The sequence below is a fragment of the Nothobranchius furzeri genome, chromosome 4, assembly GCF_043380555.1.
Source record: "Nothobranchius furzeri strain GRZ-AD chromosome 4, NfurGRZ-RIMD1, whole genome shotgun sequence".
Taxonomy (NCBI): Eukaryota; Metazoa; Chordata; class Actinopteri; order Cyprinodontiformes; family Nothobranchiidae; genus Nothobranchius; species Nothobranchius furzeri.
Genome location: NC_091744.1, coordinates 85,470,614 through 85,480,601, shown reverse-complemented (window position 1 = coordinate 85,480,601; position 9,988 = coordinate 85,470,614). Strand labels below are relative to the sequence as shown.

The following is a 9,988-nucleotide window of genomic DNA, read 5'->3' as shown; positions in this document are numbered from 1 at the left end:
CATTCGGGAGGGACTCGGAGTAGAACCGCTGCTCCTCCGGATCGAAAGGAGTCAGTTGAGGTGGTTTGGGCATCTGGTCAGGATGCCTCCTGGACGCCTCCCTGGGGAGGTGTTTCGGGCATGTCCTGCCGGCAGGAGGCCCCCGGGTCGACCCAGGACACGTTGGAGAGGTTACATCTCCAATCTGGTCCGGGAACGCCTTGGGGTCCTGCCGGAGGAGCTGGCCGGGGAGAGGACGGTATGGAGCTCCCTAGTTGGGATGCTGCCGTCGCGACCCGGACCCGGATAAGCGGAGGAAGACGACATCAAACCTTACTGATCATAATTAAACCCCAAATCTCACATTGTAAACCCTTACACAGGGAAACTCCCCCACAACCATTTAATGGGGCTTTGCCTCACTGACCGCTGTAAAAAAAAAAAACTGCAGTTCTGGTCAATGCCACATTTCACATCACAGCAGCTCTCATCCTCTGGATTAAAGGAGTTTCTTCCATAGAATAAATGCTCTTAATGTTGCAGTAGATGCTCTTTGGCACTGCCAAAGTGGTCGCCATATGCCAACGTCTGAGCTAAGTGCTGAATTTGAATGGAGACAGCTGAGACGTCCCGGTCAGTTTCCCGTAGTTCCAGGAATGGAAACACAACGAATGCATCAAGGACCAAACATTCATGGTCATGCGGAATGTTCACACTTCTGAATCATCCATTTCATACGTTCTGCAGTCAACCATGTCCCCAAAACAAGCCACTTTATTGATTTTCCAGTTCTTATCCTTACAACTGGCATCTGAAGTCCTTAAACTTTCATTTGGAAACCATTTGTTGCAACAGTCCAACAGAAGTACAGGAGACAGCTTCTAAACCAAAATCCATTTATTACAACTTAAGATGCGATCTTGAGAACTTGTATTAATGAGCCAGGTTTGAAATATTCAGAGATGAAGTTTATTATTGCAAACATGAGTTTAAAAGTTCATCTGTCCTTTGCCCAGATTTCCTCCGTCTACTCTGTGGACCATTTTCAGCTGGAGCTCTGAAGGTGCAGGATACTACTTCTCGTAGAACCTCGGGCACGTTAACCACTGGATTGGCTTGTTCTGCCTTTGAGAGCATAGAGATGCTCGGGGGTTGAATTGTGGATTCACCATGGAGTTGTCAGGCGGCCGGTTTCGATCTGGAACCACGATCTGCGGTTTGTTTTGATAGTTTAGACTCTGCAGGCCTGCAGACTGTTGAAAACCTTGCAGCTCTGGTGGAGCCCGTTCTGTCCAGCGTTGTGCTGGAGCAGGATTTGGGTTAGCTGGAGGACTGAAGAGTACCCGAGGAAGATTGGGTCTTGCGAGGACCTGCTGGGATCCTGCAGAAGGATCACGGGGGGTCTGAGGAAAGAGAAAATTACGGAGGAGGGTCCAATGACGCTGAAGCTGGGCTTGGTGGCAGCACGAGGATTCTGGGGTCTGTAGGTTTTGGACTTTACCATGATGGGGTCTGACAACATGATGCAAGATTGGCCAATTGGGCACAGTCTCAGGTAAGCCTCGTTTGACTAGTTCCAGCTGGTCTTGGTACATTTGTCCCAGTCTGTGCAGATTCAAACCCTTGTCTCGAAGGTTCTGGATGGGAGCGGTCGGTTTGATGTGAAAACCCGGGTTTTCACTGGTGCTTTTTCTTTTCAAAGGGTTGATTAAACCCCTCTGGTCAGACCTGGTGGGAATGCTTATGTCTTCCAGATGTGGAACTCTGCTTTGAGACAAATAAAAATCTTTTACATCATGAAGCCGTTTGAGATCTTTTAACGGGGAAAATCCTTTGAAGATGTAGTGCAGAGGTATGTTTATGTCGAGTTCGATTTTCTTGGGCTCCACACCCGGTTGTGCTGGTGAGGCCACCAGCCCAGCTGGATATTTAGCTGGCTGCTTTTTTATATTCGGAGATTTTGGGCTCTGATGGTCTTTCACGAGACTCTCCACCAGCTTTAACCAGGGGTTCTCCTGAGCTTCAGGAGCCTGCACCTGGTGGACATGGTGAGGAATCAGGTAGTCATGCGGGGCCTGGGCACCTTGCCACACCCGAGGATGCACTACCTGTTGAGCTGTCAACAAAATTATCAAGATTAGGGTTAGGGAATGTTAAGAAATGTTAATTAGCCTTTTCCACAACATTCACTTTTAAGATGGGATTCAGGTAGATCTTTTTAAAGGTCAGATTTAGAGATTTCAGATTAGAAAGATCAATTCAAACTCACCTGATGCAAAAACAGACTTGTAGTTGACATCACTCAACAAGCAAACCAGCAATAGTCTGGAAAAAAAAGCAAATAGCTCAATTTTTTTTTACTGGAAATCCAGCCTTTTATTTTGTATTTAATCCCAGTACCTTGTAATTAGGAATCCAGCAAGCATGGCTGCTGCAGCTCTCACACCTCCAGCTACCAAAGCTGACCTGCTTTTACTTTGCCAGCCTCCACAAACAGACCCACTAGCTGCTGATGGTGCTGCTGCTGCCAAGCAAAATTATGAATGACAGAATCCATAAAGTGCTCTGCTGTTTTATGTTTGACTGCTTACCTGAAGGTGGCTCTCAGGTGTGACCAATCACGCACATCAGCGAAACATCCAAAGGAGGCAGACACCAGGCCTAAATCCTCCCACAGACTCCACCTAGACAGGTGGGATCACTTGGTTTGATTGTCCAGGTGGAGAGAGAGAGTTCAGATCAGTGAGAATGGAGGTGTTTTTTACCTCCAGGAGTTACTGGAGAAATGTTACAGAAGATGTATTTATTTATTTATTTACTCATGCCTCTTGCGTCACTTTGTTCATGCGTGTGTTTTGTTTGTCTTGCTGCAGAGCTTTTCTGACTCTGAAAACAAAAACTGTTGCACTGTTTCATGCATTTACCTTGCAAAAGGTAAATGTCGCATGTTTTGGTCACCTTTAGGCCCTGTCCACACGTAGCCGGGGATCTGCCAAAACGTAGATATTTTCCTACGTTTTGGCCTGTCATCCACACGAAAACGGATCTTTTTAAAAACTCCGGCCAAAGTGAAGATCTGCGTTTTCTCCGTTTTGGGTGTCTGCGTGTGGACGGACAAAACCGGAGTTTTAAGGTCCGCAACGTCACTTTCCGCGACAAAAAATGCTGACATCACGTGTGCGACCTGTGTTTACACTAGCCGGCATCATGGAAGCCTTCAGAGCTGCGCTCTGTCACTACCCGATCCATCAATTGTCCAAGCGCTTTCTGCTTGTTTGTTTTTGCAAGCGGAATTACTGCTCCTTGCAGAAGACCACAGACGACGGACGAGGTTAAGAACGGGGGAAGTACTGCCGCCTACAGGTCTGGCATGTCCTTAACAACGTATTTATCCGGGTACGTGTGGACAGAGTTTTTTTTAAAAACGCGGTGGTGTGGATGCAAGTTTTTGGAGGGGCGGATATTCGTTTTTAAAAAACCCCGGCTACGTGTGGACTAGGCCTTAGTCCAACAAGATCGAATAAGTGTCGCTCCGAAGGAATCGTATCACCCCTGTGTTTGGCAGAGTTGCACTGGCTGCCTGTGGCTTATGGTCCAATTCTTCAAGTACTTCTTTTACCTTCAAAGCCCTTATTAACCAACCTCTACCTGTCTGAACTGCTAAACTAGCATGTTCCACCAAGACCCCTACGCTCTGCGAATCAGCATTTACTCTGTTTCTTTAATGAAGCACCAATCCGGCGGTGAGCAGGCTAAAACACTCTCCCTCTGTCTGTGTGTCTGGCTCCCTCGCTAGCACGTTTTAAATCCGCCCCAAAACCCACGATTTCAAACTGGCCTTTGTCCAGGGATCTCTCTGGGGCTTTTATGGTGTTTTGACTGTGGTAAGCTCTACTTCAGTAGCCTGCCACAGGTTTTTATTCTACAAGAGCTTATTCAGAAGGGATTTAACTTTGTATTTATTGTTTCATGTTTTTAGTTGTTTGATCTGCTCTTTCATCTTTATCCACCCATCCATCCATTTTCGGCTGCTTACCCGGGGTCGGATTGCGGGGGCAGCAGCCCAAGCAGGAAGGCCCAGACTTCCCTCTGCCCAGCCACTTGGGCCAGCTCCTCCGGGGGAATCCTAAGGCGTTCCCTGGCCAGGTGAGAGACATAGTCTCTCCAGCGTGTCCTGGGTCTTCCTTTGGGTCTCCTTCCAGTTGGACGAGCCCAGAAAACCTCACAAGTGAGGCATCTAGGAGGCATCCTAACTAGATACCCAAGCCACCTCAACTGGCTCCTCTCGACTTGGAGCAGCGGATCTACTCCAAGCCCCTCCCGGATGACTAAGCTTCTCACCCTATCTCTAAGTGAGAGCCAGCCACCCTGCAGAGAAAACTCATTCCAGCCACTTGTATCCGTCATGGCTTTGCTTTGTTTTCCTAAATTTCTAAATTCAGATTTCTACTACTTGTGTCGACTTTTGCAGGAGTTGCTCAGGATTTTAGTTAAAGGTTACGACCTGTCTGGAGTAATGAGATCAGTAGTGATGATGCTAACAGGACTAAAGATGAAAACTAGCAGCTTAGCTCTAATCTGGTGCTTCTCATGAGATCAGTGACATTGTTAAAAAAAACAAACTCAAACTGAATCCTCGTAGAGGTGGGTTATGTTTAATCATTTTGCTGAAGTTCTGCATTTTAACCTAAACATGTGTGTTTATGGTCTGTGGGAGGAAACTGGAACACTGAGAGAAAACCAACACATGCATGAAGAGAACAAAAACAAGCACACACACAAAGGCCACAGCCAGGATTTGAACCTGCAACCTTTTGCTGAGAGACAACAGTGCTACCAACTGTGGTTCATTTTAGACATTCAGGATTATCAAAGCAACTGGTTTGGGCTCAAAATGCTTGAAAATTTTTTTCCACACTAATGGATGCTGTGGTACTCCAGCAATAATAATAATAATAATAATAATAATAATAATATAATAATATAATAATAATAATAATAATAATAATAATAATAATAATAATAATAACAATAATACATTTTATTTCAAGCGCCTTTCAAAGCTCTCAAGGTCACTGTACAAGACAAAATATAAGGAACAGCAAGCACTACAAACAACAAGAAATAAATGCTAAGAGTAATTTCCAAGGGTAGAGTCGGAGCAGTGCAATGGATAATAGACTAAAAAGAGTCGATGGAAGGAGGACAGTTACAGTGAGTAAGCCAGGCGGAACGTGTGAGTTTTGAGTTGAGACTTGAAGGTTGAGAAGGAGTTTATATTGCGGAGGTCAGGCGGCAGAGCGTTCCAGAGTTTTGGAGCTGAGTGGCTGAAAGCTCTGGCTCCCATAGTACAGAGACGAGTGCGAGGAACCGACAGGGAAGGTGAAGATGATGATCGGAGAGAGCGAGTGGGAGTGACAATGTGGAGGAGATTAGAAAGATATGGGGGAGCGAGATTATGGATGGCTTTAAAGGCATGAAGAAGTATCTTATAGTCAATTCTGTATTTGACAGGGAGCCAGTGAAGTTGTTGCAGGACCGGGGTGATGTGATCAAAAGTGGAGGTCTTGGTGATTATCCAGGCAGCTGAATTTTGGACTAACTGTAGTTTGTTGAGTGATTTTAGAGGGAGACCGGAGAGGAGGGCATTACGGTAATCAATGCGACTGGTGACCAGGCTGTGGACCAAAATATCAGTGGAGTGTTGACTGAGGGAGGGGCGGAGCCGACTGACATTACGAAGATGAAAATAAGCCGTTTTTATTGTGTTGTTAATATGAGGAATGAAGGATAAGGTGTTGTCTAAGATGACACCCAAGCTCTTAGCTTTGGCGGTGGGGAGGAGTGTGGTGTCGTCGAAGCTGAGTGAGAAGGAACTGGTCTTAGATAGAGATGACTTGGTGCCAATGAGGAGGATCTCAGTCTTATTGCTGTTATGCTGTAGAAAGTTAGAAGAAAACCAGGATTTGACTTCGGTGAGGCAACTTGAGTCACCCCAAGCTGAGCTGCTGGTGCGTCAGGGACTGATCGCCAGCCTTGGTCCTGCTTTCTGCGATGATCTGAGGACGCTCCTGTCTGACGAAACGATGATGGATCTCCTCACAATTTTCACTTGTTAATGGCCCCTGTTTTTATTGGTCAGTAGATTTACACCTGAGGATGTGAGGCGGTGACAGGGTGTGGCAGGTAACCTCTTGCTTGATGAATGAGATTGATTTCACAGAGCACAGCGCTGTCTGCATCATCAGCTTCAAAACGATGCTGGCAGGCTGATCCTAAAGAACACTTGGACCCGTTAGCAAATGACGGATTCATCTGAAACAGGCTTTTGGAGGATGATAATCCCATCACATCATTCTGAACCATTTTACAGCCAACAAGACACTTAAACCCTACAATGCCATTGGTATGTTTGCTACATGAGATTCAGAGACCTTCATCTAACCCTAACCCATATTTGCCTTAAAATTCTTTGGTATAATCTGATGTGTATGCCCCCTACTGGATTATTATGCCACTACAGGCCACTCAAATTTGGTTATCAACATTCCCAACATGGCTGCTCCCGGTAAGTGATCCACCAAGCTGCTTGTTTAACCTTTATTGCTCAGGCTGAATTCCCAACAGCACTGTTCATATTAAATAAGGTAAAATGCAACCTGATGTAGTCTATTGTGACTTGTAAAAATTAATCCAGCAGGGGGCGCAAACACATCAGACTACACCTTTCACTGGATTATTGTAAAGCCCACTGAAGGCAACATGTCAGCCGTGTTGCAGGCGATCAGCTGGATCGCTGCAGATTTTAGTTACTAAGGGTCAGAGTGATGCTGCTGGGGTAGTTAAGCCATGGAAACTCGAACAAGACTGTCTCGCCCAAGTTTTACAGTTTATGTATGCTTAACATTAAGATGATCTTATGGCATTTGAGTGTTTAGTTCCTTATAAGAAAAGTGGTCCAGAAAGCCCCTCACCCTTTTCTGGGCCGAGACTGTACTTTCCAGAATTTTTTCTTCCTTTTGTTTTTAAACCCATTTTTCTACATCAAAGCCATATTGACATCAGAAATCCTCTTTCCCCCCCCCCCCCCCCAACACACACACACACACTTGAATGACACTAGTGAACTTTACTAGTGTTCACAGGAAGTGTCGACAGTGTGAACTGGGAAAAAGCTCATTAAATGACAGCAAATGGTCAGAATTTATCATTTATTAACAGGATGCATATTAACTCTATCCCATTGTCTCCTGTGATTCCAGCCAAGAAGCAGAGGCTCATGGAGCTCAGGATGAGGTTTGATGGTTGTATGGAAAGGTTTTGAAACCTTCAGGCACATGACCTTCAGTTCTGATCCCCTTTTAGTCCATTAGTCAACAGGACCATTTAATCCGGTACTCATCCTTGCTTTTGATTATCAGATTCATGCTGGAGAGCACCAAGCTGACTGGAGGTGTTTGATGGACTAGTTTTAGAGTTGTGGTGGGGGCCTGGGCCGCCATGCTGGTGCTGGCGACGCTTGTGGGGGCCTGGGCCGCCATGCTTGAGGGGGCCTGGGCCGCCATGCTTGAGGGGGCCTGGGCCGCCATGCTTGTGCTGGGGAAGCTGGCGGGGGCCTGGGCCGCCATGCTGGTGCTGGGAACGCTGGCGGGGGCCTGGGCCGCCATGCTGGTGCTGGGGACGCTGGCGGGGTCCTGGGCCGCCATGCTGGTGCTGGGGACGCTGGCGGGGTCCTGGGCCGCCATGCTGGTGCTGGGGACGCTGGCGGGGTCCTGGGCCGCCATGCTGGTGCTGGGGACGCTGGCGGGGTCCTGGGCCGCCATGCTGGTGCTGGGGACGCTGGCGGGGTCCTGGGCCGCCATGCTGGTGCTGGGGACGCTGGCGGGGTCCTGGGCCGCCATGCTGGTGCTGGGGACGCTGGCGGGGTCCTGGGCCGCCATGCTGGTGCTGGGGACGCTCGCGGGGTCCTGGGCCGCCATGCTGGTGCTGGGGACGCTGGTGGGGGCCTGGGCCGCCATGCTGGTGCTGGGGACGCTGGTGGGGGCCTGGGCCGCCATGCTGGTGCTGGGGACGCTGGTGGGGGCCTGGGCCGCCATGGTGGTGCTGGGGAAGCTGGTGGGGTCCTGGACTGCTATGGTGGTTCTGGGGACGCTGGTGGGGGCCTGGGCCGCCATGCTGGTGCTGGGGACGCTGGTGGGGGCCTGGGCCGCCATGCTGGTGCTGGGGACGCTGGTGGGGGCCTGGGCCGCCATGGTGGTGCTGGGGAAGCTGGTGGGGTCCTGGACTGCTATGGTGGTTCTGGGGACGCTGGTAGAATCTTGGCCAACGCCAGTCTCCATCCCTCACTCGTGAAACCAGAAGAGGGGACTTAAGTTTCGGTTTTACCAGACCAGGTTTTTCTCCATCACTGCATTCCTCAGACCAGGGAAGACGATTAAATTTTGCATGGATCTTAAATTTTCCAGATGAGAGAGGATCACCTCCATCTTTGGGCAAGCAGAGTTTCTTTAGTTGCTGAGGGCGTCCCAACTCTGGTATGACAAATAAAAGTCATCCAATAACACTCAGATCCTCAGATGTGAAGAATGGCTCCACAGTTTATCACCACCAGGCGAGTGGTTGAGTCAGAAAACATTTCATTTCAAACTCACCTTTGACCAAACCTGAGGAATAGTTCACACACATCAGCAAGAAGAGCAGCAACATCCTGGGAAGAAAACCGATATAGTAACACAATTTGACACATTTCAGATATTAAGCAAAAACCCATCTTATACCAAAAATCAGTACCTTATGATAAAGAACTGAGCAGCCATGACTGCAGCAGGTCCCAGCTAGGTGCTGAGCTTGTCTCTGGACTCAGAGAGCAAACAAACCCAGCACTTGCTCCAGCCAGAAACACAACACCTCTCACAGCTCAGCACATCTCATGCTGCCACCTTCATATGCCTTCCACCCACAGGAGTCTCGCAGGTGTTATCAATCTCAAATTTTAACGAGAAGTTGAGCAGAAGGGTCCAAGTTGGCGAAAGCTGCGCCTCACACAGGTGTGATCACTTCTGACTGACACTTGAGCAATCTGTTTCCCTCCCAGTTGTAGGAAGTGCTTCTCAACTCTTTTACCTTCTGGTTTCTTCTTTAGAAAAGAAAAACGTTATGTAAGATTTGTCAGGAGACATTCAGTCAAGTCACGAGGGGACTAACAAATTGCACATGCTCGTTATTGCAGATGACAACATGAGTCACTCTGTGATCACTTTGTAGGCTCATGCAGAGAAAGCACATCAATGATGACAAAGCTATGATTTAGCCCCCGCTGACAGCACCGGGGCCGAAGGTCGACCCCGAGAAGGTAAGTGTCATCACGTCACAGCGAATACGACACAAACGTCAAGAGCCTTTTGTCTCATTTCTTCTGCGTTTCTTAACCTCTGGACAGTAAGAAGAAACACTCATGCACACATTAGGATGGAGAGGTTTCCCTTGACAGGTAGCAAATAAAAGTTTCTGGTGTGGAACATAAACTCACAGGAAAAGCGCTCTGCCCACACAAACACACACGTTTAGCATTCAGCCTGAAACCATGTGAAAGTTCCCTCGTGTAGATCTGTGGGAGTGAGCCACCGTCACTGTCGCTATCAGGGATGTCAGCTCCTCACCTCCCTAACCTGGAGCTCCAAGCTGCCCCCAGGCTGAGAGTGTGTTTTACTGCCAGGAAAAGGTGTGGCAGGAAAACAAGTTCAGTTCCAGAGCATCTAGAGTTTGTGAATGTTAGAGGTTAGTCTCATTTAGAATGAGATCAGAGTTTCTGCAGAGGGTCCCCTTGTCAAGAATAATAACAACAACAACAACAAAATAATAATAATTATTATTATACAAAACGTTGCATAAACGTGATGGGAAACTTTGTGAAACATGTTAATTATGTGTCCAAGAGGGTCACTAGCAGCAACAGGGGTGGACCCAGAACAGAGCTTTGGGGTACCAAAGAGCTTTGCTCATTAAAAAT

General features: G+C 47.9%; 2 protein-coding genes across 3 annotated transcripts; both read right to left on the bottom strand.

The window, feature by feature from the left end:
* Window positions 1-897: 897 nt before the first annotated feature.
* Window positions 898-2,661, bottom strand: LOC107388568 (uncharacterized). Of its 2 annotated transcripts, none has more exons than XM_015964123.3 (4): window positions 2,571-2,661; window positions 2,380-2,503; window positions 2,249-2,304; window positions 898-2,095 (listed from the first exon to the last, which is right to left on the bottom strand). In XM_015964123.3, exons 2-4 carry the CDS (start codon window positions 2,403-2,405, stop codon window positions 1,053-1,055), a joined length of 1,125 nt encoding a protein of 374 aa, XP_015819609.3. In that variant the 5' UTR covers window positions 2,406-2,503; window positions 2,571-2,661; the 3' UTR covers window positions 898-1,052. The 2 variants fall into 2 exon arrangements, with proteins under 2 accessions (XP_015819609.3, XP_015819610.3); XM_015964124.3 differs by having other exon boundaries at window positions 2,380-2,500; window positions 2,571-2,658.
* A 4,515-nt stretch (window positions 2,662-7,176) lies between these two features.
* On the bottom strand, window positions 7,177-8,457 carry LOC129153628 (uncharacterized). Its single transcript, XM_054733429.2, has one exon. It carries the CDS (start codon window positions 8,316-8,318, stop codon window positions 7,353-7,355), a length of 966 nt encoding a protein of 321 aa, XP_054589404.2. The 5' UTR covers window positions 8,319-8,457; the 3' UTR covers window positions 7,177-7,352.
* Window positions 8,458-9,988: the final 1,531 nt, after the last annotated feature.

Coding starts and splice junctions, on each gene's coding strand:
- LOC129153628 (XM_054733429.2), bottom strand. CDS start 8,318: ATGGAGACTGGCGTTGGCCAAGATTCTACCAGCGTCCCCAGAACCACC.
- LOC107388568 (XM_015964123.3), bottom strand. CDS start 2,405: ATGCTTGCTGGATTCCTAATTACAAG. Junction 2,305..2,379: donor GCTGGATTCCTAATTACAAG/GTACTGGGATTA, acceptor TTTTTTTTCCAG/ACTATTGCTGGTTTGCTTGT. Junction 2,096..2,248: donor CAAGTCTGTTTTTGCATCAG/GTGAGTTTGAAT, acceptor TTTTGTTGACAG/CTCAACAGGTAGTGCATCCT.